Source organism: Vulpes vulpes, chromosome 11 (genome assembly GCF_048418805.1).
Source record: "Vulpes vulpes isolate BD-2025 chromosome 11, VulVul3, whole genome shotgun sequence".
Taxonomy (NCBI): Eukaryota; Metazoa; Chordata; class Mammalia; order Carnivora; family Canidae; genus Vulpes; species Vulpes vulpes.
Window position 1 is genome coordinate 51,766,681 of NC_132790.1, and position 24,454 is coordinate 51,791,134.

The window sequence follows — 24,454 nt, forward strand, 5'->3', positions numbered from 1 at the left end:
GAAAGCTCTCAAATCTCCACCCCAATTTCCAACCCCTGGTACTGACCCATCTTCACTGGGACTTTCTAACAGCTCTTCAAACTTGTCAGATACCTTGGCTAGGGAGACAGGGCCCCTGACATCATCTGCTGATGCTGAGAACCCAGCCCTCATGCCTGATCCCTTCTCTCCAGAACCTGCAAGCCTGGCACCAGAGGGTCTTGTCATGTGCTATGTATGTACCACCCCCCACTCCAGGCTCTGCCTCACCACCTTTCCTGGCTGCTGCAGCCTCCTCCACACCAGGCTCTTCATAGCCAGAGGAGCCATGCTATAGGCTGCCCTTCACATACTGGTCTCTTTAAAACTTTGTGCTACATAATGCCCTGAAGTGGCTTATAGGGCCCAGCAAGGTAGGTATGTGCAGAGGCTGGAACCACTTATGGCTCAGACCACAAGTCAGTCCAAGCAGGGTTAGGGAGGGTCCACACTGGGGGAAGGGAGAAGGCAGTAGGGCAGTGGCACAGAATAGGGCCACAGTGGGGTGGCCTGGCACAGGCTGGCAGAGCCCAGACAGCATAAGGAGGGTGTTTAACTGGTGGCAGTCAGCACAGCCATCAATGGCCTCATGTGGTTGAGAAGAAAGGCCCAGCATGGGATGCTAGAGTCCTAGCAGGGGCTGTGTGATGGGGGACAATGGCCACAGATGGGTGACGTTCAGGAGATCTGATCATGCAGGTATGAAGGATAATAGGATCTAGATGTTTCACTATCAGAGAAGGGAAGTACTAATATGGAAGTGGAGAAAACTAGAATCCCGTAGTATGGAACTGGAAGCCAAAATAGCATCTATTATAGTTTTCAATTAAAATAAACAGATGATGAATAAATGAACATGTATAAACATGTGTATGTACACCATATATATATATATTTGACCCTTGAACAACACCGGTCTGAACTGCAGCAGATCTACCTATATGTAGATTTTTTGGATAAATACAGTGCCATAAATGTATTTTCTCTTCCTTATAATTTTTTAATAATATTCTTTCTCTAGCTTACTTTATTGAAGAATACAGTATATAATACACATAACATACAAATTATATATTAATCAAGTGTCTGTTAGTGGTGAGGCTTCTGGTCTACAGTAGGCTGTTAGTAATTAGGTCTTCGAGGAGTCAAAGATTATATGCAGATTTCTGACTGCAGAGGGGCCAGATCCCCTAACCCTCATGTTGTTCAAAGGTCAAATGTATTTTTATATCTATGAATATATGTGCATATGTTCCCGGCTTTTCTGTTGAGGGGGGCTGGGGGCAGCAATACACCAAAAGTAGTGTGCACGTGTAGCACTAGATCCCTTTAGAAGGAACCAGGGCTCCTGCAGAAGTGGTCAACTACAGAGCTGAGGCATGATAAGCCTGAACAATGAATGGTGCCAGAGACTAAGGAACCACTCCAAAACTGGTAGGGACATGTGCAAAGCTCAAGGACCACCCTGAAGAGACTCCCACTGGCCACAGCCAGACAATTTGAGCCTCAAAATAAATAATGGCAATAACAGCTTATAACCCACTGAAAAAAGGATAGGCAATCATGAGATTATACTGATATTTAATTATTTAGAAAGTACCTCCCCACAAAATACTTTTTAATTACAAGTGCAAAAAGAATGACTTCACAATGGGGAAGCCCGGTGGCATTCAGCACTGAATCAGGTGGTCAACACTGCCACCACCAGTATGGGACAAGCTGACATCACATGCCTCCTGACAGGACATACTGAGAACACACATCACTTCTGTAGTCTTCCCACCACAGATGTAGAACCTAAATCTAATCATGAGACATGCCAGATGACCCAAATGGAGGAACATTGTACCACATAACTGACCTGTAATTTTGAAAAAGATCAAGACTGAGGAGCTGTCCAGACTGAAGCAGAATAAAGAGACATGACGACTGAAGGCCACACCTCATCCAGGTCAAATGCTCTGTTATAAAGGATATCACTAGAGCAAGTACTTGCCCAAACCCTAATGATGACAGGGCACCAGGTTAGCAACTTATTTGCAAATACTTCAAGGAAAGAAGTTCTTTGTATACTCTTGCTACTTTTCTAAGTCTGATACTGTCTCAAAACTAAAAACAAACACAAATCCTCAATAATTTCAATTACATTTAGGGTAAGATCCCACAACTGGCCTGGCCTTCTTCAAAATCCCTGTCCCAAAACAAACAACAACAAAAAACAAAAACAACAAATCTGAAAAAACTCAAAAAAGAAAATCACCTCACCATTCTGCCTCCTTCCAGGTCCCAGTGGGAACAGATGCTGGCTCTCAAGCCAACGAGGCAAAAAGAAAGGATGTATTATTTTTGAACAGATGGGGATTTTCCACAGTGACTCACGGAACTTGAAACAAAAAGGAAAGCCATGGGCCAGCCTGACAGAGCAGGTGCCTGCAGCCCCTCCACAGGGCCTAGACACAGGGCCCAGCTCTATACAGACTCAGTAATTGCTGCCTGGTACCTTCAAGGGCCTTAACTTACAATTATTTTAATATCTACTCAATATTCAATATCCAATACCAATTTCACACATCTATTCAGCCTATGAAATGGAGCTTGTTGGAAATGAAGATTTCTGGATGATGGAAGTACCTATACTGAGAGGCTCCTCATCCACAGTGTAAAATGTGGAGTTACACTGGAAGTCACTGGGGGAAAGGCTATGTTAAAGGGTCTGAGTGGCTGGCCATTTGTGAGGGTGGGTGATTTTTTTTAATGAAAACGAGTTTGGTGTGCTAAGAAGTAAAAGGTCAAGATCCTATGGGGGTGGGGGTGTATGGCTGACATGAAGGTTTCAGAAGGCAGGAGGAGCCAGGGTGGGTTGGGGGCCAAGGACAGTGGTCTCCATGTGAGGCCGCAGGAAGGCATGCTTGGTAACATTTGAGGAGCACAGCAGTGTGGTGTGCAGGGCCCCATTTGAAGGCCAAGTTGCAGAGGGGAGAAGGCCTGTGATAGCCATCACAGAGGGGCACGTGTGATTGACAGGACATGACGGTAAGGGGGATGGTAAAAATATCCAAAGAAACCAGAAGGGCAACATCAAAGAGTTCAAGTGTTTCAGTTTACATCTCAGGCTGAAGCATAAAATGTGTTTTAAAGAAGTCACTAAAAGTGGGGTGCCTGGGGCTCAATCGGTTGAGCTTCCAACTCTTGACTCTGGATTTCAGGGTGAGGCATGATCTCAGGGTCTTGAGACTGAGCCCTGCATCAGGCTTCTTGCTGGGTGTGGAGCCTGTAAGATTTTCTCTCCCCCTCTCTCCCTCGCCCCTCCCCACTGCTTGCTCACACACATGCTTGCTCATTCTCTATATTAAAAAAAGTCACTAAAGTACAAAATATAAGCAGCACAAAAATTTTTTAGAGCTACAAAGTTCAAAAAAGACATAATCAGATGCATTTTCATTTTGTTTTTTAGAATTATAGTTTTCATAGTTACCTTAAAAATCATTCTTTTAATATAGGGTCTCTCAGATAAGAAATCCAACATAGAAAACCCAGGGTTGGAGCGAATGGTTGCCATGCCGACCCAGTACCCTCCAGAGCTGCTGGGTCTGATGTTGTCTGGAAATCCAGGCAGGTTCTCCACGAACAGATCAGCCCCTCCCTTCATCAGGCCTGACACGTAGAATCTGAAAAATTCACCCAAGCAAGTGGTGAGCAGTGGCCCCCCAACTTAAGGAAAAATTTTAGTCAAGCATCAAAATGGTCTTGGTTTCCAATTGATTTACAACTGTAAATGTGTCCACCCTGAAGGAAGGCACAGGATGCTGAAAGAGGCCCTCACCAGCCTGGGGCACAGCTAGAAGCAGTAGCAGGGAGACAGTCCACCCCATAGGGAAAGGGACCAGGATGTGTGGTCAGCATTAAACCGAGACTCTCCCAGGCTACAACTTTCAAGCAGGCTGAGATGGGAGAGAAAGAAAAGCCATCCCTGAATTTTACTGCCTCCATTACCACACAAAGAAGGTGCCCTGCCCCATTTCCAATCAAGTAGCTCAACATCTCCTAGCCCAAACCTGGCTGGGCCAGGGTAAGCAAGCTCTGGCACGCTCCAACAGCTTGGCAGGTGCCGCACGCACCTTCTTATCCTCGCCATTGTCGTCTCAGCCACCAGGACAAAGTCCTCCTCAGGAGAAAGCTGCACTCCGTTAGGGAACCGCAACTGGTCCAGTAAAACCTTCACTTCCTTGGTCTCCATGTCATACTCTAGCAGACTGTGGGGTGCCAACAGCAAACACTCAGGTGGGAGAGTCCAGGACCCCTGCCAAGTTGGAGCCTCGCTCCCCTCTGAGCCACAGGCAGTGTGCCTATGAAGGGGATCCTCACAACCCAGTGACAAGGCCTCTGGTGGTCCTCTGCCCAGACCTGACTCCAGGCTGCCCCCTGGAGGCCTCTCCCATGCAGAGCAGACCCTAAGCATCCTCTTCCAGAGACATGCCCCCCCTTCTCCGGGCCCCAGTCCATTTCCTCGCTGAGATGGGAGCTGGTTTAGCACCAGGGAGGGCCCCCATGGCTCCAGCCTCAAAGATGTCCCCCTTGGGAGAGATGCCCTGAAACCGAGGCCAGCCTGGGAGGTGTCACCCAGAGTGCCTAGACCACATGCTCAGATGCACTGGCCTGTTTTAATTTCATTTTTTCAAAGGAAAGTGAGAGCATCTTGCTCTGTTGTGTTGCATCCATCACCTCTTTCCAGAAGTCATGAAAGTCCTACCTCAAAAGCTGCAATATCATGCTCAGAAATACTCCAATGACTCCCACAAATAAGCTGTGCCGAAGTCACCCTGCCTGATGATCTCACTGAGTAGAAGATCTAAAATGAACACTCACCGCCCATCATCCGTTCCCTCCATAACCAGAAGCAGATAATCTCGTCTCTGCCATTTGCTGCTAGAATCTGTAAAATAAATCTTCTTCCCATCCTGAGTGATTGTAAGATCATTCACAAAGGACATTTTCCTCCCCTCAATGGGTATCTCAGAGGAGATGAGCAGTTTCACTTCACCTGAAGTAGGAAGAAAGGAAAGGAGAGGAGAGAGGGAGTGTGGGAGGAGCAAAGAAGAAAAGAAAGAATGAAATAATGGAAGAAAGAAGGAAAGGAGGGAGGAAAAGACCTGTTTTCATTCTAAGAACCTGTATGTCAATAATTTCAAAGTCTCAATCAGCCTACCTGATTTAAAAGGAAAAACTAAAATGACCTTCTTCCCCATGTCATATGCCAGTAGATTTATTCCCTCTCCCAGTAACAAAGTGTTTTTCTTTCTTTCAGCTGGTAAGTGATGAACGTTTTTACATTGACTTCATTAAGGGCAGAATCCTTCCTATAAAGATGAGGCCCTCTTTCTTTTATTGAGACCAACTGATTTTCAAAAATCTATTAAAAATCTTAGGTGAAAGGCAACTGACTATCTTTTGGTTTGCTTGAGGGAAATACAAATTGTTCCATTTACCTGGTTTTAAATACAGAAATAGTGACAGCTTTTAAAAATAGGAGAATAAGGGATCCCTGGGTGGCGCAGCGGTTTAGCGCCTGCCTTTGGCCCAGGGCACGATCCTGGTGACCCAGGATCAAATCCCACGTCGGGCTCCCAGTGCATGGAGCCTGCTTCTCCCTCTGCCTGTGTCTCTGCCTCTCTCTCTCTCTGTGTGTGACTATCATAAATAAATAAAAAATTAAAAAAATAAAGGAGAATAACCATGTATGGAGTGCTGCGCTATCTCTATATACAATCTCATTTATACCCTCACATAATCCCACAAGGCAGGCACTACCATTAGCCCTGTTTCATGGATAAGTAACCTGTGCACAGAGAGGTTAAAGCACCTGCAGGGTCACACAGCCAACAAATCACAGAGCGGTGCCACCCAGAGCCCCAGGCACCCCCCAAGATAACAAATTCTCCTGCTGAAGCATGTACAGAGAGAAAACTAGGAGGACGTGGACAAAGAACAAAGGAAAAGACAGACACAGTAAAGAAACAGGAAGACAAGACAGAGAGAGACACCGAAAAATAAAGACACGAAGAGGAGTTCTAACCAAACATTTTGAGGAATAGACCCTGTGGCTAAAAAAACAGGAAATTAGGATATTGACCAAATGCAGTCATGAATTCCATGGCCGCTGATATGTGCAGACAACACTTCCAGTACTATTCAATGGATTAAAAAATATTAGAGAGTCTCCAGTAGTCTGAACAAATTCCATTGGATCCACTTACGCACTTATCGTTTAAAACATCTGAAATCATCACAGAAGAAAATAAGGCATTGTTACATACGTTTCCAAGGATTTACTTCAAATAGTCCCTTATATGCATCAGCCACAAATAGGGTTCCATTGGGTCCCGCCCGGATACCCAGGAGCCTCCCACAAGCAGGCTCATCATCTCGGGTTTCTAGGGAAACAAACGGGTAGGAATCAGTGGGTGGTCCCAGATTCTACCTATGCCTCCAAGTATTTCATCCATCCCTTCCCAAATACACATAGTGCTATTCAAAACAAAAAAGCCCATGGCATTAGACACAGACCCACCCCCTAGTATTCCAACCCCCTCAGAACTCATGACAACTGCCTGATGGATCCAGAGGGACCACCTGAGAATATGGATCTGAACATATGAACGACAGCTGGTACCCAAGAATCGCATTCCCAAGACTTGAACAGTTAACTCAGGGACTTCATCAGGAGCCAGGGACCAACTCTAGAATTCCCCCAGGGCCTCAAGAAATGGTGAGTTTATTTTATTTTATTATTTTTTATTTTTTTAGAAATGGTGAGTTTAATCCCAACAGTCTGATCTGAACACTGTGCTCATTTAGGGTCTTAGCAGTTTTCCCTCCACCTGGCTTCAAGGGAGAACTATTATTTTATTCCTCAAATTACTATCTATACCCTTTTAAACCTGTGGAAATACGAATTTATTATAGGTGTGTTTACTGCAGGGCTCTATATGCAAGGGTGCTTATGTAAGCTGCAGGGTACTTTCTGTGGGGCACTTACTGCAGGGTGTTCAGTCCAGGGTGCTTTCTACAGAGGTGCTTACTGCAGAGTGCTTTCTATGGGGTGCTCACTGCAGAGTGATCTAGTGCAGAGTGCTCTAGTGCAGGGTGTTTACTGCAGGGGTGCTTACTGCAGGGTGCTTACTGCAGAGGTGCTCAGTGTAGCATGCTTAACTGCAGGGTGCTTTCTACAGAGGTACTTTCTATGAGGTGCTTTCTATGAGTGCTCTAGTGTAGGGTGCTTTCTGCAAGGTGCTGACTGCAGAGTACTCAATGAAGGGGGGTTTCTGCAGGGGCACTTACTGCAGAGGTGCTTACTACGGAATCCTTACTGCAGGACATTTATAGGATCGGTAAACTCCCAAAATAGAGTTGAAAAGGCAGCTTGAAAAAACGAATATAGAGTATGATTCCACCACAAAACCACAGTACTCATGAACAAAAAGAGATCTGAAAAGCTATGCACTAAAATGAAGACTCTGAGGTGACTTTTAACTTTCTTTGTACAGTGAAATGCATCAGGAACAATGTTTCCGCATGCAGGTAATAACATAGCCAACTAGCCAACTACTCTTCCATAGCAGCACTCTGACAATAGCTATTAATCTTCAAAGTTACCTCAAGTGTGTACACAGGCCACTATGGAATGGAGGGGAGGAGGGGGTCCATAAAGTAACCAGCAGGTGTGGGCCACTGCCTGGCTGGCAAACTGCACCTGCCCAGTCACAATCAGGTACCATGAGGTCCAGGGACCACATGGCAAATGAAGAGCTGGTGGTAATGCCCAGGTCAGACTCTATCTGCTAGGTGGTCAGGAGCTCTATTTCTCCAAGGGTGAACCTGACTTCTAGCTCTGCACAGCCATTCAGCACCTTTCTCAGTGATAGCAGACATACATGGGGGAGGGTTGGCAGTCACTGACTTACTGCAAGGGCCTGAACCAAACCGGGCGATGGTCTCTACTTCACCATTTTCAAGTTTTACAATCCGGCCATCTGCCGTACCAGTAAACATCACATCTGTTTAAAAAAAAAAAAAGGAATAAGAGAGTTACTAGATTTGCCTAAGAACTGTGATCATACTGCCTTCTACAACAGAGGTGGCTTGTTTGTATTTTTCATCTCTAAAAGAAAATGGCAGCTCTGAAGATGAAGGAAAAGTGATGCCTGAGTTCTTAAAGCACACAGTGATAAAGCCATGGGGGCCTGGGGCACTGGCATGTGGATTTGAACCTGACACTCGAGCAAGGGTACAGAGATGCCAGTCTGAAGAAAACTGTGAGGATTTTCCACTCTCAAAAGAGCATGGACTCTCAGGCTGACACTCAGCACTCAGGGAAATGTGTTCATGTCTGCCTCAGGCTGATGTCTGCTGCTGATGCTGATTATATCCAACTAAAGGGGAAGAACTGCTAAGAAGTCCCTTGGGATAAAACTAAAAGCACAGTAAGTGCTCAGTTTATCAATACATATACTAGAACAGGAACAATATAGATATTAGCATGTCCCTGTATAAAGATGACATGGAACATTCCATTGTTTTTGAATGTATATGGGCAAATTCTATGGCAACTAGTAAAACAATTTTTTAGAAAAACGTATAATTGATATGCTAAGCAAGAAGGCAAAATGGGATCATAAAATGGTCAATTAAAACTATAAAAGTTAGGGCAGCCTGGGTGGTTCAGTGGTTTAGCGCCGCCTTCAGCCCAGGGCGTGATCCTGGAGACCCGGGATCGAGTCCCACGTTGGGCTCCCTGCATGGAGCCTGCTTCTCCCTCTGCCTATGTCTCTGCCTCTCTTTCTCTCTCTGTGTCTCTCATGAATAAATAAATAAAACCTTTTAAAAAAAAAACTATAAAAGTTAGCTATACTTGTGAATACAGCATCATGTCCAAACTTGTCAAGTCACTAAGTTGTACACGACACAATGTAACACTCTGTGTCAACTATACTAAACAACTATAAAAGGCAGAATGTGAAGACAAAAGTAGGAACAAAAACCAAAGGAATAGAAAATGGTAATAATTATGGTAAATGTTAATCCAACTGTATCAATTATCACTTTAAACATCAGTGGTCTGGGGACACCTGGGTGGCTCAGCAGTTGAGCCTCTGCCTTTGGCCTGGGGCATGATCCTGGAGTCCCAGGATCAGGCTCCCTGCATGGAGCCTGCTTACCTCTCTGCCTATGTCTCTGCCTCTCTCTCTCTCTCTCTCTGTCTCTCCCATGAATAAAAAATAAAATATTTTTTTAAAAAAAAATCTATAAACATCAATAACCAATTAAAAAACAGAGACCCTCAGAGTAAATCAAAAAACAAGACCCAATAACATATCATCCACAGGAAACCCACTTTAAATATAAGGACACACTTAGATTAAAAATAAAGATAGAGTAAGTAAGATATGTCATGCCAATAAAAAAAAAAAAAAAGATATGTCATGCCAATACTAATCAAAGGAAAGGGAGTAGCTGTTATTAATCTTAGATCCAACTTCAGAGAAAAGAACATTATCAGAGATAAAGAAGAACATGACACACAATAAAGGGTCAATCTTCCTAAAAGATATAATAAGCTTTAACATGTATGTGCCTGATAACCAATCATCAAAATCCATGAAGCAACGCTGATAGAAATGCAAGAAGCAACAGATAAATACACTATGAGAGTTGAAGATTTCAGCATCTCTCAATCAGAAATGGACAAGTTCTATAGACATAAAATCAGTATGTACGTAGTTGAAAGCAACAGCATCATTGAACTAGATACAATTGACCTCTATCTCCTACTCATCCAAATACAGCAGAATACACATTTTTCTTAAGCTCACATGCAACATTCAGCAAGACAGACCACAATCTGAGCCATAAAACACAACCTTAACAAATTTAATAGAATAGATATCATACATTACTCTCAGAATATAACAGAATTAAAATACAAATTAATACAGAAAGATGGCTGGAAGCTAAAATACTTGAAGATTAAACAACACACTTCTAAATAATTCACAGTTCAAAGAAGAAATCTCAAGATACATTGCAGAACATTTTGAACTAAATGAAAATGAAAATACAACTTAGCCAAACCTGTAGGATACAGTGAAAGCAGTGCAGAAATTTATGCAGCATTGAATGCATATACTAGGAAATAAGTAAGACCTAAAATCGATCACCTAAGTATCCATCTTAGGAAACCAGGAAAAGAAAAATAAACCCAAGATAAGCAGAAGAAAGAAATAATAAATAAAAACTAGAGCAGATATCAATGAAATTGAAAACAGGAAATCAAAAGAGAAAAATCAACAAAACCAAAAGGTGGTTCTTTGAAAAAAAATCAATAAATGATCATCTTTTTGCTAGGCTAAATTAAAAGGAGAAAAGATACAAATTACTAACAACAAAAATGAAAAAGGGAACATACGTACAGACCCTGTGAACATAAAAGTATAATAAATGAATATCATAAATAGTTCTATGCTCACAAATTTGGTAACCTAGATGAAATAAACCAGTATTTTGAAAAACACAATCAACCAAAATTCAAACAGGAAGAAACAGACTATTTGACCAGGCCTGTATCTATTGAGAAAATGAGTCAGTAACTAATAACCTTCCAAAAGAGAAAGCACAAGGCTTTCACCAATGAATTCTACCAAACAATTAAGGAAAAAATGACACCAATTCTCTACAATCTCTTCCAGAAAATAAATGGGAATACTTCCTAACTCATTCTATGAAACCAACATTATCCTAATGCCAAAACCAGACAGTCATTACAAAACACTACAGACCATAAATGGGTGTTGAATTTTGTCAAATGATTTTCTGCAACTGTAGATATGATCATGTGACTTTTTTTTAACCTGTTGATATTATGGATTTTAAGTGATTTTCAAATGCTGAACTAGCCTTGCATGTCTGGGATAAATCCCACTTGACTGAGGTATACGATTCTTTTCATATATTGTTAGATTTGATTTGCTAATATTTTGGTGAGGATTTTACATTTTTTATTAAGATTTTATTTATTTATTTGAGAGAGAACATGAGCATGAGCAGTAAGGAGGGGCAGAGGGAGAGGGAGAGGCAAACTCCCTGCTGAACAGGGAGCCGAATGTGGGGCTCAATTCCAGAACCTGGGATCATGACCTGAGCCAAGGCAGACACTGAACAAACTGAGCCATCCAGGTGTCCCAGATTTTTGCATTTGCGTTTATGAGATATCTTGGTCTGTAGTTTTTCAGCAAATTAGAAATAGAAGGGCACTTCCTCAATTTGACAAAGAACATCTACAAAATACCTACAGCTAACATCATAATTATTGGTGACAAACTTGGAAGCTTTCCCACTAAGATGAGGAGCTAGAAGTCCTGGCTAATGCAATAAGAGAAGGAAGAAATAAATCTGTCTTTGTTCACAGATAATGACTGTTTATGTAGAAAAATCACAAAAAGTCTACAACAAACAACAACAAAACTAGAACTAATAAGTGATTATTATAGCAAAGTTTCAGGACACAAGGATAATATGCAAAAGTCAATTTTTTCCTATATACCAGCAACAAACAAGTAGAATTTAAAATTAAAAACAGAATAGGGCAGCCTGGGGGGCTCAGCAGTTTAGTACCACCTTCAGCCCAGGGTGTGACCCTGGAGACCCGGGATCAAGTCCCACATCAGGCTCCCTGCAAGGAGCCTGCTTCTCCCTCTGCCTGTGTCTCTGCCTCTCTTTCTCTCTGTGTCTCTCATGAATAAATAAAATCTTTTAAAAAATAAAATAAAATAAAAAATAAAAGCAGAATAGCATTTATATCAGCACCCAAAAGAATAAAATATTTAGGTCTAAATACAGCAAAATATATATAAGATCTGTATGAGGAAAACTATAAAACTCTGATGAAAGAAATAAAAAACTAAAATGGAAAGATATTCCATTTCACGGATAGGATGATTTAATATTATGAAAAGGTTAGTTCTTCCCAACTTGATTTATAGATTCAAATCAATCCCAATCAAGGTCCAGTAAATTATTTTGTATACATCCTAAAACTGATTCTAATGTGTTTATATGGAGAAGCAAAAGATCCAGAATGGCCAACACAATACTAAAGAAGAACAAAGTCAGAGGACTGACAGTACTTGACCTCTGGACTTAATATTATGTTACAGTAACCAAGACATTGTGGTAATGGCAAAAGAATTAGAATAGTTCAATGTAACAGAATAGAGTCCAGAAATAGACCTACATAAATATAGTCAGCTGATCTCTCAGAATACAATCTTACACAATATATTGCAATACAATGGAGCCATTTTCCACAAATAGTGTTGAAACAACTGAACATCCACATGCAAAAAAATGAATCTGGACACAGACATTACACCCTTCACAACAGTTAACTCAAAATAGATCAGAGACCTGAATGTAAAACATGAAAGTATAAAACTCCTAAAGGATAACAAAGGAGAAAATTTAGGTGACTTTGGGTATGGTGATGACTTTTTAGATATAACAGTAAAGGTATAATCGATGAAGAAGTAATTGTTAATTTCATTAAAACAAAAAAAAAACTGCTCTGTGAAAGACACTCTCAAGAGAATTAGAAAACAAGGCACAGACTGGGAGAAAATATTTGCAAAATATATAAACAAAATAATACAAAAAACTCTTAAAATAAACAATAAGAAAAGGAAACCAATTTTTAAAATGGCCAAAAGCCTTAGATACCTCACCACAAAAGATATGCAAACGGAAATTAAGCATATAAAAAAGATGCTCAGGGCAGCCCCGGTGGCGGTGGCGCAGAGGTTTAGCTCCGCCTGCAGCCTGGGGTGTGATCCTGGAGACCCAGGAGTCCCCCGTTGGGCTTCCTGCATGGAGCCTGTTTCTCCTCTGCCTGTGTCTGCCTCTCTCTTCGCTCTCTCTAAATGAATAAATAAATAAATCTTAAAAAAAAAAAAAGAAAAGAAAAGAAAAGAAAAGAAAAGAAAAGAAAAGAAAAGAAAAGAAAAGAAAAGAAAAGAAAAAGATGCTCAACATCCTACGTCCATTAGGGAACTGCAAACTGAAACAATGAAATATCACTATACACCTATTAGAATGGCCAAAAAAATCTAAAACACAGACAATACCAAATGCTGATGAAGATGTAGAGCAACAGGAACTCTGATTCACTGCTGGTCAGAATGTTTAATGGTGCAGCCATTTTGGAAGACAGTTTGACAGTTTCTTACAAAACTAAACATAGTTTTACAATCCAGCAATTGTGTTCCTTGGTATCTACCCAAATGAGGTGAAAACATAAATCCACACAGAAACCTGCATGTGGATGTTTACAGCAGCCTTATCCATAATTGCCAAAATTTGAAAGTAAACCAAGATGTCCTTCAGTAGGAGAATGGATAAATTGGTACATCCACACATGGAGTATTACTCAACAATAAAAAAGGAATGAGCTATGAAAGCCAGAAAAAGACATGGAGGAACCTTAAATTCATATTACTAAGTGAAGGAAGCCAATCTGAAAAGGCTACATGCTACATGATTCCAATTATATGACATTCTGGAAAAGGCAAAACTATGGAGACAATAACAAGATCAGTAGTGGCAGAGGTTGCAGGATGGATAACGTTAAACATGTGGAGCACACAGGATTTTTGAGGATTTTTAGGGCAGTGAAACTACTCTATATGATATTATAACAGCAGATACATATCATTTGTACGTTTGTCCAAACCTATAGAATATACAACACCAAAAGTGAACCCTAAGGTAACCTATGGACTCCAGATCATAACAACATGTCACTGTAGGTTCATCAATTATAACACATGTTCCACTCTGGTGCAGGGTGTTGATAATGGAAGAGGCTGTATATAGTGCTCAGAGGAAGTCTTGAGAGAATAAATGATAAATCTCTGTACCTTTCCCTCAATTTTGCTATGAATCTACAATGCTCTAAGAAATAAAATTTATGGCGTACCTAGGTGGCTCAGTTGGTTAAGCATCTGCCTTCAGCTCAGGTCACGATCTCAGGGTCCTAGGATCAAGCTCCAAGTTGGGCTCCCTACTCAGTGGGGAGGGGAGCCTACTTCTTTCTTCCCCTGTGCTTCTCTCCCTGCTTGTGCTCTATCTTTCTCTCTCTCTTAATAAATAAATAAAATCTTAAAAAAAAAAATTGTTAAAGAAATTAAAGCATGTTAATTGGTGATTACTTTCTCCTCATACCCTCCTGAGGCTCCAATGTCAGCAACATGCCAGCCATCCTCCAGGACAACTTCCAAGTGAAGTTGAAAGCAGCAGCCCCCTGGGGCTTCCCTATGGTTCTATGCAGGGGGCATAAGAGGCCCCCACTGTGCCTAATCAGAAATGTCACAGAGAGAATAACCAGTTCCTTTAAGGGAAAAAAGGCAAGCCGTGATGCCATGGAGCAATGAGGTGTCAGCCCAAGGGGAAAGGGAAAGGACAAGGAAAACATTCTCTTTGATAGATAACAAAAAATATTACTGTAACTCCTTGAAGTTCTAATTTTAAATACCAGTATTTGTTCTTTACCAAAAGAACAAAATTTGCAAAATTTATTAATAAATGTCAAAGTCAGGGCACCTGGGTGGCTCAGTGGGTTAAGCATCTGTCTTCAGCTCAGGTCAAGATCCCAGGGTCCTGGGACTGAGCCCCATGTCAGGCTCCCTGCACAGCGGGATCCTGCTCCTCCTCTCCCTCTGCCGCTCACCTTGCTTATGCTCTTTTGCTCTCTCTCCTGCCCTCTCTCAAATAAATAAACAAGTCTTAAAAAAATAAAATAAAATAAAATAAAATAAATAAAATAAAATAAAATAAAATAAAATAAAATAAAATAAAATAAAATAAAATAACATCAATGTCTTTTGAAGTGAAACTTGAAGTTCTATCATGAAGTGTCTATCCCTCTTACAGTAATTTTGACTCTGCCAGCCCAACAAACCAACTGCCAAAGAATGCACCAGATTTGGTTCCACATCCAACAGGAGGGGAAAGAGAAGTGGTCTGTGCCACTGGGGGACCACCTGCCCTGCCCAAAGTGAAAGAGCACACAGGACACAAAGTCCACCACTGCTTCACAGAAGCACACCATACTCCAGGATGAGGGTGGCCTGCCACAGTAAGCTGCTCAGAAATCCTCACACCATTTTCAGTCCTTCAACTTCTCATTAACTATGTCTTTTGATCCCTGAGATTTATCTTCATTCTAATAGGCAGAAAATGCCTATTGGCTAGAGACTTAAGAATTAGAATCAGACCCATGTCTAATTCTCAGATTTGGGCAAGTCTGAAGCAGACAGTTAAGTTACCCTTAATCATACCCAACAAAGTCAGCTTCAAACAAAACAACAGTGGAAATACTGAGAATCATTTGTATTCTTTTCAAAAATGGAACCTACACAAAGACAAACTGAAAGACAATATCTTATCAAATAATACGTGCCTTTCATAAATGATCTAAACAACATGTTTTTCCTTTTTCCTTTCAATTTAATGGGTCCAACACTTTGAGCAGAATCAAGTGCTTCACAGACAAGAACTCAAAACCACCCAGTACTGAAATAACCTATAACTCAGAAAGCTGAGGGTTGTCTGTTCAATAAGCACAGCGCATCTGCAGCTGAGGACATCCAGGGCCCCCCACCCAAGAGCAGGGTACATCATGGCTGCTCCAGCGGAGTTCCCCCTCAGGGAACCTTGAAGTTCCAAGGGTTTACTTACCCCCAATATTTGCTATGGACTCTGGTCCAATAAGTTGATCTTCAAATAGCCTTTCCGCCTGTTGTAACTTCGTATTTGGTTGGAGAACACCAAGCAAGAGAGGGGGTTCTTTGAAGCTGTAAAATAATGCAATTATAGGGATTTGTCTATAAGAAATACATAAAGAGGGAATCCCTGGGTGGCTCAGCGGTTTAGCGCCCACCTTGGGCCCAGGGCATGATCCTGGAGACCCAGGATCGAGTCCCACATCGGGCTCCCTGCGTGGAGCCTGCTTCTCCCTTTGCCTGTGTCTCTGCCTCTCTCTCTCTCTCTCTATGTCTATGTCTTTCATGAATAAATAAATAAAATCTTTAAAAAAAAAAAAGAAATACATGAAGAAAGTGTTTACTGAGGACCTTCATGCATAACTCCCCATTCTTTGACAAAGAGGGCATGTTGCAATAACCTCTTCAGTTGCCAGAAACATGAAGGTTAAAGTAAAAAAACCATTCTAGGATATCAGAAAAGGTCATAGTATAAAAACAATCAAAATATGATTAAGACTAAGAAAAAAACTTTGGTAATCACTTCAGAGCATATGGGGCCTCCACTTACCATGCTCCAGTCACAGCCCAATGCTCCAAGACAGGTTAAACCTCCTCTCACTCTCTGATTCACATGCCCTGGCATTTATTGTCCCAGTCTCTGTCCAGTCACTAAAATCTAACTGAGACAAAGGAGAGTGGTGTTGATATTTCATAGCTGACAGCCTTGCTTCCTGCTTCACAGAGATGACAGGAGAAATGAAGGAGCCCATCCTGGGGCTGGCACCACCAGCCCATCATCCAGTACAGGTGTGGCTCTGCCTCCCACCCTGCCCCTCTTAGGGCCCAGCCTGACTTCTCTCTGAAGCCAGCTTCCACTGGGCCCTGGACCCTTGTCCTGACAACAGACTCAGCTCAGAGATCACCCATCTCTGCTGGTCCTTCCCATCTACACCTGCTTCTCCCAACCCATCAAATCCTGCTGGTCACACCTTCAGAAGACAGACATGGTTAAAACCCTTCTCCCCATGTCCTCTGCTGGTCCAGGCCTCCATCTTCCCACACCCACTCCCTCCCTTGTTTTCTACAGTGTATCCTCAACTCAGCACCATGCACCTTGCGAAATACAATCAGATCACAGCATTTGCCTCTCACAGCCTTGCAATGGCCCCATCTCAGCGAGAGCCTATGACCTTGTAGGGATGCCCCTTCCCCTGCCATCTGGCCAGTCACCTCTCTCTGCTCCTCTCCCCCTGTTCACTCTGCCCTTCACAGGCCCCTCCCTGTTGGTTCCTGACCTAAGAGGCACCTCTCACCTTAAATCCTTGGCACCAGCTCCTCTGTGCTCTGCCTTCACCTTCTCAGGGAGGCCTCCTCTGACCACACAATGTAATACTCCAGACATCCCCCAAAAGCCCAACTCGCTACCCTACTCTGTTTTTTCTGTAGCACTTGCCAGTTTCTCATTTCTCTATTACCTATATTGTCTATCCATCCCCACTAGAACATATGGCCCATGGGATCAGGAATTTGTGTTTTTCACTGCTGTATCTCAAACACCTGACATGCAGGAAGCTCTCAGCAAACACGGTGGGAGGGAGGAAAGGAAGGGGGAGGAGAGAGGGAAAATATTTCCCAATTCCCTTCCTACCTTGCTCTCAAGCAGGGCAGTTTCCTAGCCAGCCTACCAGAGTAGGAGAGCCAAGAGGGAAGGGATGGCTGAGGCTATGAAATGATGATGAATCTTCGCTACCTTGCCCAGCAGAGCACTTCACTTCCTATTGCCTCCTCTGAGTCAGGCATGTACTTAGGACATAGCACAATTTCCTCTGAATTAAACACTGCCCCCACCCACCTCCTCACTGCTTCACTCTGCCCTGCCTCCCAATTATGGCCTTCTGCCTGCTTTAAAAATATATTATTGATTTAAGAGTTTTATTTCCAATGGAACAGAGCAGGACTGCAAACCTGCATACTTTGGTGAGAAAAGCCTGGGATATGGAGATGGACGACACAGCTGGGTTGGAACTCTGACCTCGGGAAGGTCAGCCCTCCCAAGGTGCATGTGAAAACCAAATGACAGACAAGCATGTACAGCCCAGGGATAGAGGACAGCATACCTTCTGCCCCTCCTGCCCAGTCCTTAAACCTTGTCTAATTCCTTGAGGACAAAGGAAGTCCTCAAGAAATATTTGTAGCATCAACCTAATCGGTACATCATGCACTGTCCCTGCCAACAAGAAGCCTGAGTATGATCTCAATAGGGAGCCAAGAAGAAAACCCATATGAGAAAATGCAAGAAAGGGACCACATTCCTGAAGCCTAGGCAGCAGAAGCATCAAGGAAGAATGGACTCAGGAAGTCAAGCCAGGCCACATGAACCCTTGCGAAAGCCTGTGAACTTGTAAACTCTTATTAACTCCCTGTTAACTCCTAAGTCCTGCTACCTCATATTAAGTCCCATTAACTCTATGTGTCAATGTATCCTGAAAGAACTGACCAACATTCTCCAGAAATCATAATGTCATGTATGTCCTATCTACCACAATCATCCCAATTTCCAAATAAGGAAGAAGAGGTTGCATTGTATGGCAGGTTTTTGACAAAGCCCTGTGACTTTCCTGGTAACCACTCCCTAGAACTGAAAGCAACTGCGTAATACTCCATTCTGGAAGGACGTCTTTATCTTTCTCTGTGATTTCCTGGTGATTTCTAAGTGTGGTCTGAGCTCTCACAGGAGGTCAAGTACACCAGAGGGAGACTCTCTGAGGCACTTCCATCAGTGGTCCTCCCACCGAGCCAGTTGGCCTTCCTGTTCTGCACCGCACCTGCTGGCGGAGAAAAGAGAGGTGCAGTCAAAGCTAGTAGCTCTGCTTTCCTATCATAGTCAATACTACAACCACTTACTTAATTACTCCCGACAGCACATTTCCTCCTTTCTTGCTCTTTTTGCTCTGAACAGTTTGAAAGAAGCCCTTTTTGCTGTTGTCCCTAGCATTTTCCTCCAAACCTCAGGTCATTTCTGTTCTTATACCTCTGCCAGTCTTCTGCTCTTGTTCTGCATTTTGGGGTTGCCCCTTCCAATTCTCAAGCAAGTCATTTCCTAAGTCTGAGCATGGCAGAGATCTCTGTCAGCCACCCTGAATTCACTGGGCTTCTCCTCATGAGGCTCATTTACTCTGTAGACAGAACACACTTTGTATAACTTCAGATACTTAGTGGGTCACGTTCCCTTTCAGTTTCTGGTTAGGAGCACACACTTATTTTTCCTTTGAATTACTTCAAGCTTTCCACACATAAATTCACTTTTACTGAGATCAAAGGTCTCCAGTCACTGAAGCTCCATGTTCCTCTGCTCTTTCCACTTTCCTGCTCTTCACCAAGGCTAAACTCCCCAGCCCAGGTTTTGATCCCCAGCTGTGGACACAGTTCACACTCCCACCTTAGCCAACTAGATTATCCAGAAAGTCCAAGGTCAGTTTCTATGTGGGGTGGGCTGAGCCACATCCTTCTGCATGTTGGCAGGGGTTGGCAAGAGAGAACTGCTTTACCCCCCAACTGTGTCTTGGGGGCCCCACCACCCCCAACAGGACACCCAGTATGCTCTTGGGCCCAGCTCAGCCAGAAAGACATGCAAGGGTCCACTGACACACCAGGAATAAGAAGCCAACACTCGCATGAGCCCAGAATGCCAAGGCCTTCACCCAATCTCAATCTTATGCAAGCTAATTATTTTTAACAGCACCTTGTATCTTTACTAATTCTAAATCCAAAAACAAAAGGTTGACTCTTATATATAAATGTCAATCTAAAGTAAGAACTATGTCCTCTTTGTATCTTTGTAACCAGCTGGGTACCTACCTCAAGCATTCTAGATGCTGAACACATTCTCAGTGAATTGAGTCCAATATAAAGCCCTAATTTTCATTTATAAAACACCAACACATTATTCAATGTTATATTCACTTATAATGGGACATAGTTTTGTTTGAAGTTTTTAAAATCATTTAAAATAAACTTCCAAAAGCTTCACCTTTCTGGAAAGTTTCAAGAGGAAAGGGGAATCTACTTATTGAATCAGACTGCACAACCCTTTCGGCATAAGCTCAACATCAGTGTCATAGATCATCACACCAGTAAGAGCCTGGCTCTGCATTACTATAATTATAAATGTGAATACATTTCATGGGGTCCCTAGGTATGCATTACTATAGATGCCCGCTGATGAAAGGTAACTTAGGAAAAACAGAATCCTCTTTACAAGGCTTCTGAAAAATCTGTACTTATAAAATTTAAACAAGGTAATTTAACCTTTGTTAACCTTTTGTCACTTCAAATGAATTCATGCTAATTAACACATAAGCTTCTCTTATTTGTGATTTTCTGGTTTTTATATATGATCTGTACAGTTTTGTTTTTGAAACCATATCATGAACAATATCATTCACATATTGTGTCAACATCTGATTCCACACAAAGCTGAAGCACTAAAGATACCACAAATCTCTCTCTCTCCTAGTAACTTACCTTTCAGAAAAATTAGTTTGTTACCCTGGACACCATCCCACCTACCCTATTTGCCAAGCAAGCCCTCCCAAGAATGGCCAGGATAGCTCACCTGAGAGGCTGTGGGTCTATGGGAGAATCCAGCAGCAGCATGGCTCCGAGCAGGGGAACAGTGAGAGAGACAGCCAGCATCAAAAAGGTCACTCGGAACACACGGCCACTAAAGGAGCTGCCAGAGATGGAATATACAAAGGCGATCAGCAGAGGCTCAGCCAGGACAAGCTCAGCTGGTCTCAAAATGGTCTCACCATGAGACTGCTGACCTCTGTGGCTTGTGATGAAACTTCAGGAATCCTAGCAAACATGCTTTGTTCTTTTTAATCTTCCAACTGTATGGGAGATGCTTATCAGTTATTTGCCAGATTGTATTATAAGCTGTACCTTCAATCATCTAGCGGAGTCTCAAAAAGGGCAAATCAAAGAATTAATAAACACAAAAATGGAAGAAAAGAGGTGCAATGAGGTAATGGAGACATACTCATCTACAGAGATGATGTGTTTCCCAAAAGCCACTATTTCCCGGTACATGGATTCAAAGCAGCACCACTCAGTCCCTAGGATTCCCAGCTTTGGTGGATAAAAGACAGAGACAAGTTCATGAAGCAAAGGGAACACAGAACAACTTGCTGAGTGTCCAATTCTCCAATCATTTTGCCAATAGCACCACACCTTCAAGAACTCAAAAGCAAATCCCAGCTCTCTACCTGGTAGAAGTCTGACAGACACTGACAGTTACTTACAAAGAATCTATACAATCATAATTCCAAGTTATCACTACTAAAGCCTTGGGAAGATCTAAAAACTGTCTTGGGAATCTTATATGACATTTTTGGACAAACGGCCAACAGTAACTAAAATATCTCTCAAATGATCCTCACATACATTACTCATCTGATAAATAAATGAGCATATTTAGCCTCTTGCTACATCATAGGATCATTACTTGCTTTAAGTGCATTCAAATTTACTAAATACATCAAGATTAACTTAAAGAAAATAAAATCATGAGCTCCTAATGTAGAGAATCCTTTTCTATCCAAAAAAAGCTGACTTAAAGAAAAAAAAAAAATCAAGACTCATACTTAACAAACACTTCATTGAAGGGCAGTGTTTTATTTGACTTTGGACAGGCTAATCTTCTGCGGTATAAACCTGATTCCAGGTATAGTACAGAAATGTGGGGGACTAAGGGCCAGTCTTAACTTTCCCAAGTCAGCTATGCCACTTCAGCCAGGTTTCTTCACACGCCTGGGTTCCCCACTATGAAATGGTGTTTGGGGTAGAATAACCTCAAAATCCTACCCAATTTGAATATACATGACTTCAATAAATCAATATAGCAGAAAATGCCTGTTTCTACTGGGTGGAAATAAAAGGCAAAGGGAAAGAAAAAGAGGAAAGGGAGGGAGAGAGAGAGCAAGCGAGCTTTCATTGCAGACATCTGGACATCTTGCAGACACCTTGCAGACATCGGGACAACACAACTGAAGAGTGTTTGACTTCCGCCAGCAATGTGAATGGAAGGAAATAGATTCTCCCCTAGTGTCTCCAGAAAGGAACTTGGTCAATTTGATTTCAGCACAGTGAGACCTGTCTGGGACTACGGATATCCAATACTGCAAGTTAATCCAATTGTGTTATTTAAGCCACAAAGTGCATGGTCATTTGTCATGGCAACCATGGAAAACTAATCCAGTTTTCTAATTAAACTATTTTTGTTGCCTGGAAGTAGGGTATTGCTGTAACAAATACCTAAACATGTAGAAGTAGCTTTGGAATTGGGTAGCAGGTAGAGGAAGGAAAAATATTGAGAAGGAGGATAGAAAATTTTGTCCAGATTTCCTTAAACAGTCTTAGTAGAAAACCAGATGTTAAAGACTCTGCTAGCAAGGGCTCAGAAAGGAGCATGGTAGAGAATGCCTAAATTGTTGAGAACAATTGGACACTGAAGTTGCTGCTGGTAAGGGCTCAGAAGGATGTCCAGAACAAGTTACTGGAAACTGGAGGAGAGCAGATCCTTATCATACTGTGTCCTGTAGCAGTGTAGAAAGCAGAGCTTGTAAATGAGCCAGGACACTGAGCTAAGCCCTTTCCAAGCAGAGTGAAAACCTCTACCTCCCAGCCCTGTCTCCAAACCCCAGGGCCACACAGTCTTCTAATGCAGTTGACTGATGCCAGTCAAGGGTGCAAGAGCACAGTACATGAAAATGCAGGTGCGACACAGATCAGCTATGAACCTGACATGACAACAGGCCAATGCAACCTGCTGAGAGGTCTGAAGCAGGGGAAGGAGTAAGGGCCATGAGAACAAGAATGATAAAAGCAGTGACAATAAGAACATGCCATGAAATGTGCTTTATACATGGGTAGCTAGGTAGAACTATGTATCTCTCTACTTTCCAAAGGGAAAGTGGTCAGAGAAAGACAAGTGGGCCCACAACCCACTGCCAGAAGTGGAAGAGCAGAACAGAGGGCCAGGTCTGATTCTACGGCTGCAGTCACCATTAACAATACCACCTGCCAAGAACAAGCAGAAGGGGAGAGAAGTCCAGACCTAGAGCCCCTAGAGCTAGGGTTTGAAAAACACGGCCCAACTTAATCGTGACATTATTTTGGACATTTCATATATATGGGATCATATAATAAGCCACTTTTCATGAATGGCTCCTTGCACTCAGCATATGTTTTGAAGTTCATCCAGGCTGCAGTACATATCAGTACTTTGTTCCTTTCCATGGCTCAATATTCCACTATAAATACACACACACACACACACATATATATATTTACAATATATATATTTATTTATATACATAAGCTTACTTCATTTTACTATGTTTCACACATGTGGCTTTTTTTTTTTTTTTTAATAAGCTAATGGTTCAATACTTCAGTGGAGGAGGTCACTGCTGATGTGGAAATTAGAATCAGAAGTGGGACCTGGAGATGGGGCTGAAATGTTGCAATCTCAGGATAGAACTTTCACAGATAAAGAGTTGCCTCTTATAGATGAGCCAAGAAAATGATTTCTTGAGATGGGATCTACTCCTGGTGAAGAGGCTGTGAAGACTATTGGAATGACAACAGAGAATTTCAAACAGTACATAAACCTAGTTGATAAAGCAGTAGCAGGTTTTGAGGGGATTGATTCCAATTCTGAAAGAAGTTCTGTGCGTAAAGTGCTATCAAACAGAAATCATTGTGAGAGGAAGAGCCAGTTGGTGTGTCAAATTTGACTTATTTTAAGAAATTGCCACAGGCACCCCAGCCTTCAGCAACCACCACCCTGATCAGTCAGCAGCCACCACCATCAAGGCAAGACCAGTAGAAAGATTAAGTCTTGCTAAGAGCTCAGATAATGATTAGTATTTTTAGGCAATAAATTATTTTTTTAACTTAATGGTATATGTACATTGTTTTTCTAGACATAGAAAACCATTGCACAGTTAATAGAATATAGTATAAACATAATTTTTCTATATACTGGGGAACCAAAAACTTCATCTGATGCACTTTATTGAGATAAAAGTAGTCTGGAACTGAACACACAATTTCTCAGATATATGCCTATATCACAATTTGTTTATCCACTAATCCACTGATGGACATTTGGGTGAAAGAGAGAAATAAGGAGTGACAACTTAATAGGTACAAGATGTTCTTATGGAGTGATGAAAAAGTTTTGAAACTAGAAAGTGCTGCCCAACACTATAGGTCACTAAACTGTATATACTCTAAAGCAGTTAATTTTATATTATGTGAATTTCACCTCAATTTTAAAGAATATTAACAGTGATGAAAGTGTTCTAAACTTAGATTGTGGTGATTGTTGCAAAACTCTGAATATACTAAAAACCACTGAATTTAACATTTTAAAATGGGTGAATTTTGTGGTGTGTGAATTTTATCTTGTCAATGACTCAACTAGGACTCAGTTACTCAAGTGATTCTTTTAAGTGTCCTGAAATCCCAATACAATAGAAATAACAAAGTATCTATATGGTAAAGCAAGGCTGTTTACAAGTGTAAATGACAGAAATGACTAATTGTGTGTTTTTTTTAAA

The 24,454-nt window shown here is 41.9% G+C and overlaps 1 protein-coding gene across 8 annotated transcripts in view; it reads right to left on the bottom strand.

Annotated features, from left to right (window-relative positions):
• APMAP (adipocyte plasma membrane associated protein) overlaps positions 1 to 24,454 on the bottom strand; it is a 172,241-nt gene that overhangs the window by 141,480 nt on the left and 6,307 nt on the right. For 7 of the 8 annotated variants that reach the window (XR_011995358.1, XR_011995356.1, XR_011995355.1 and 4 more), the window contains exons 2-8: positions 20,443 to 20,559; positions 15,802 to 15,917; positions 7,980 to 8,072; positions 6,333 to 6,449; positions 4,885 to 5,059; positions 4,137 to 4,271; positions 3,494 to 3,686 (exon numbers count right to left, since the gene is read on the bottom strand). Coding sequence is in view for 2 of the 8 variants with exons in the window: in XM_026016340.2 (XP_025872125.1) it covers positions 3,494 to 3,686; positions 4,137 to 4,271; positions 4,885 to 5,059; positions 6,333 to 6,449; positions 7,980 to 8,072; positions 15,802 to 15,917; positions 20,443 to 20,559 (946 nt within the window). In the remaining 6 variants the exon portion in view is untranslated. Of the gene's footprint in view, positions 1 to 1,881; positions 2,022 to 3,493; positions 3,687 to 4,136; positions 4,272 to 4,884; positions 5,060 to 6,332; positions 6,450 to 7,979; positions 8,073 to 15,801; positions 15,918 to 20,442; positions 20,560 to 24,454 lie in introns of those variants that run through there. The other variant, XM_072727390.1, reaches the window with a different exon arrangement.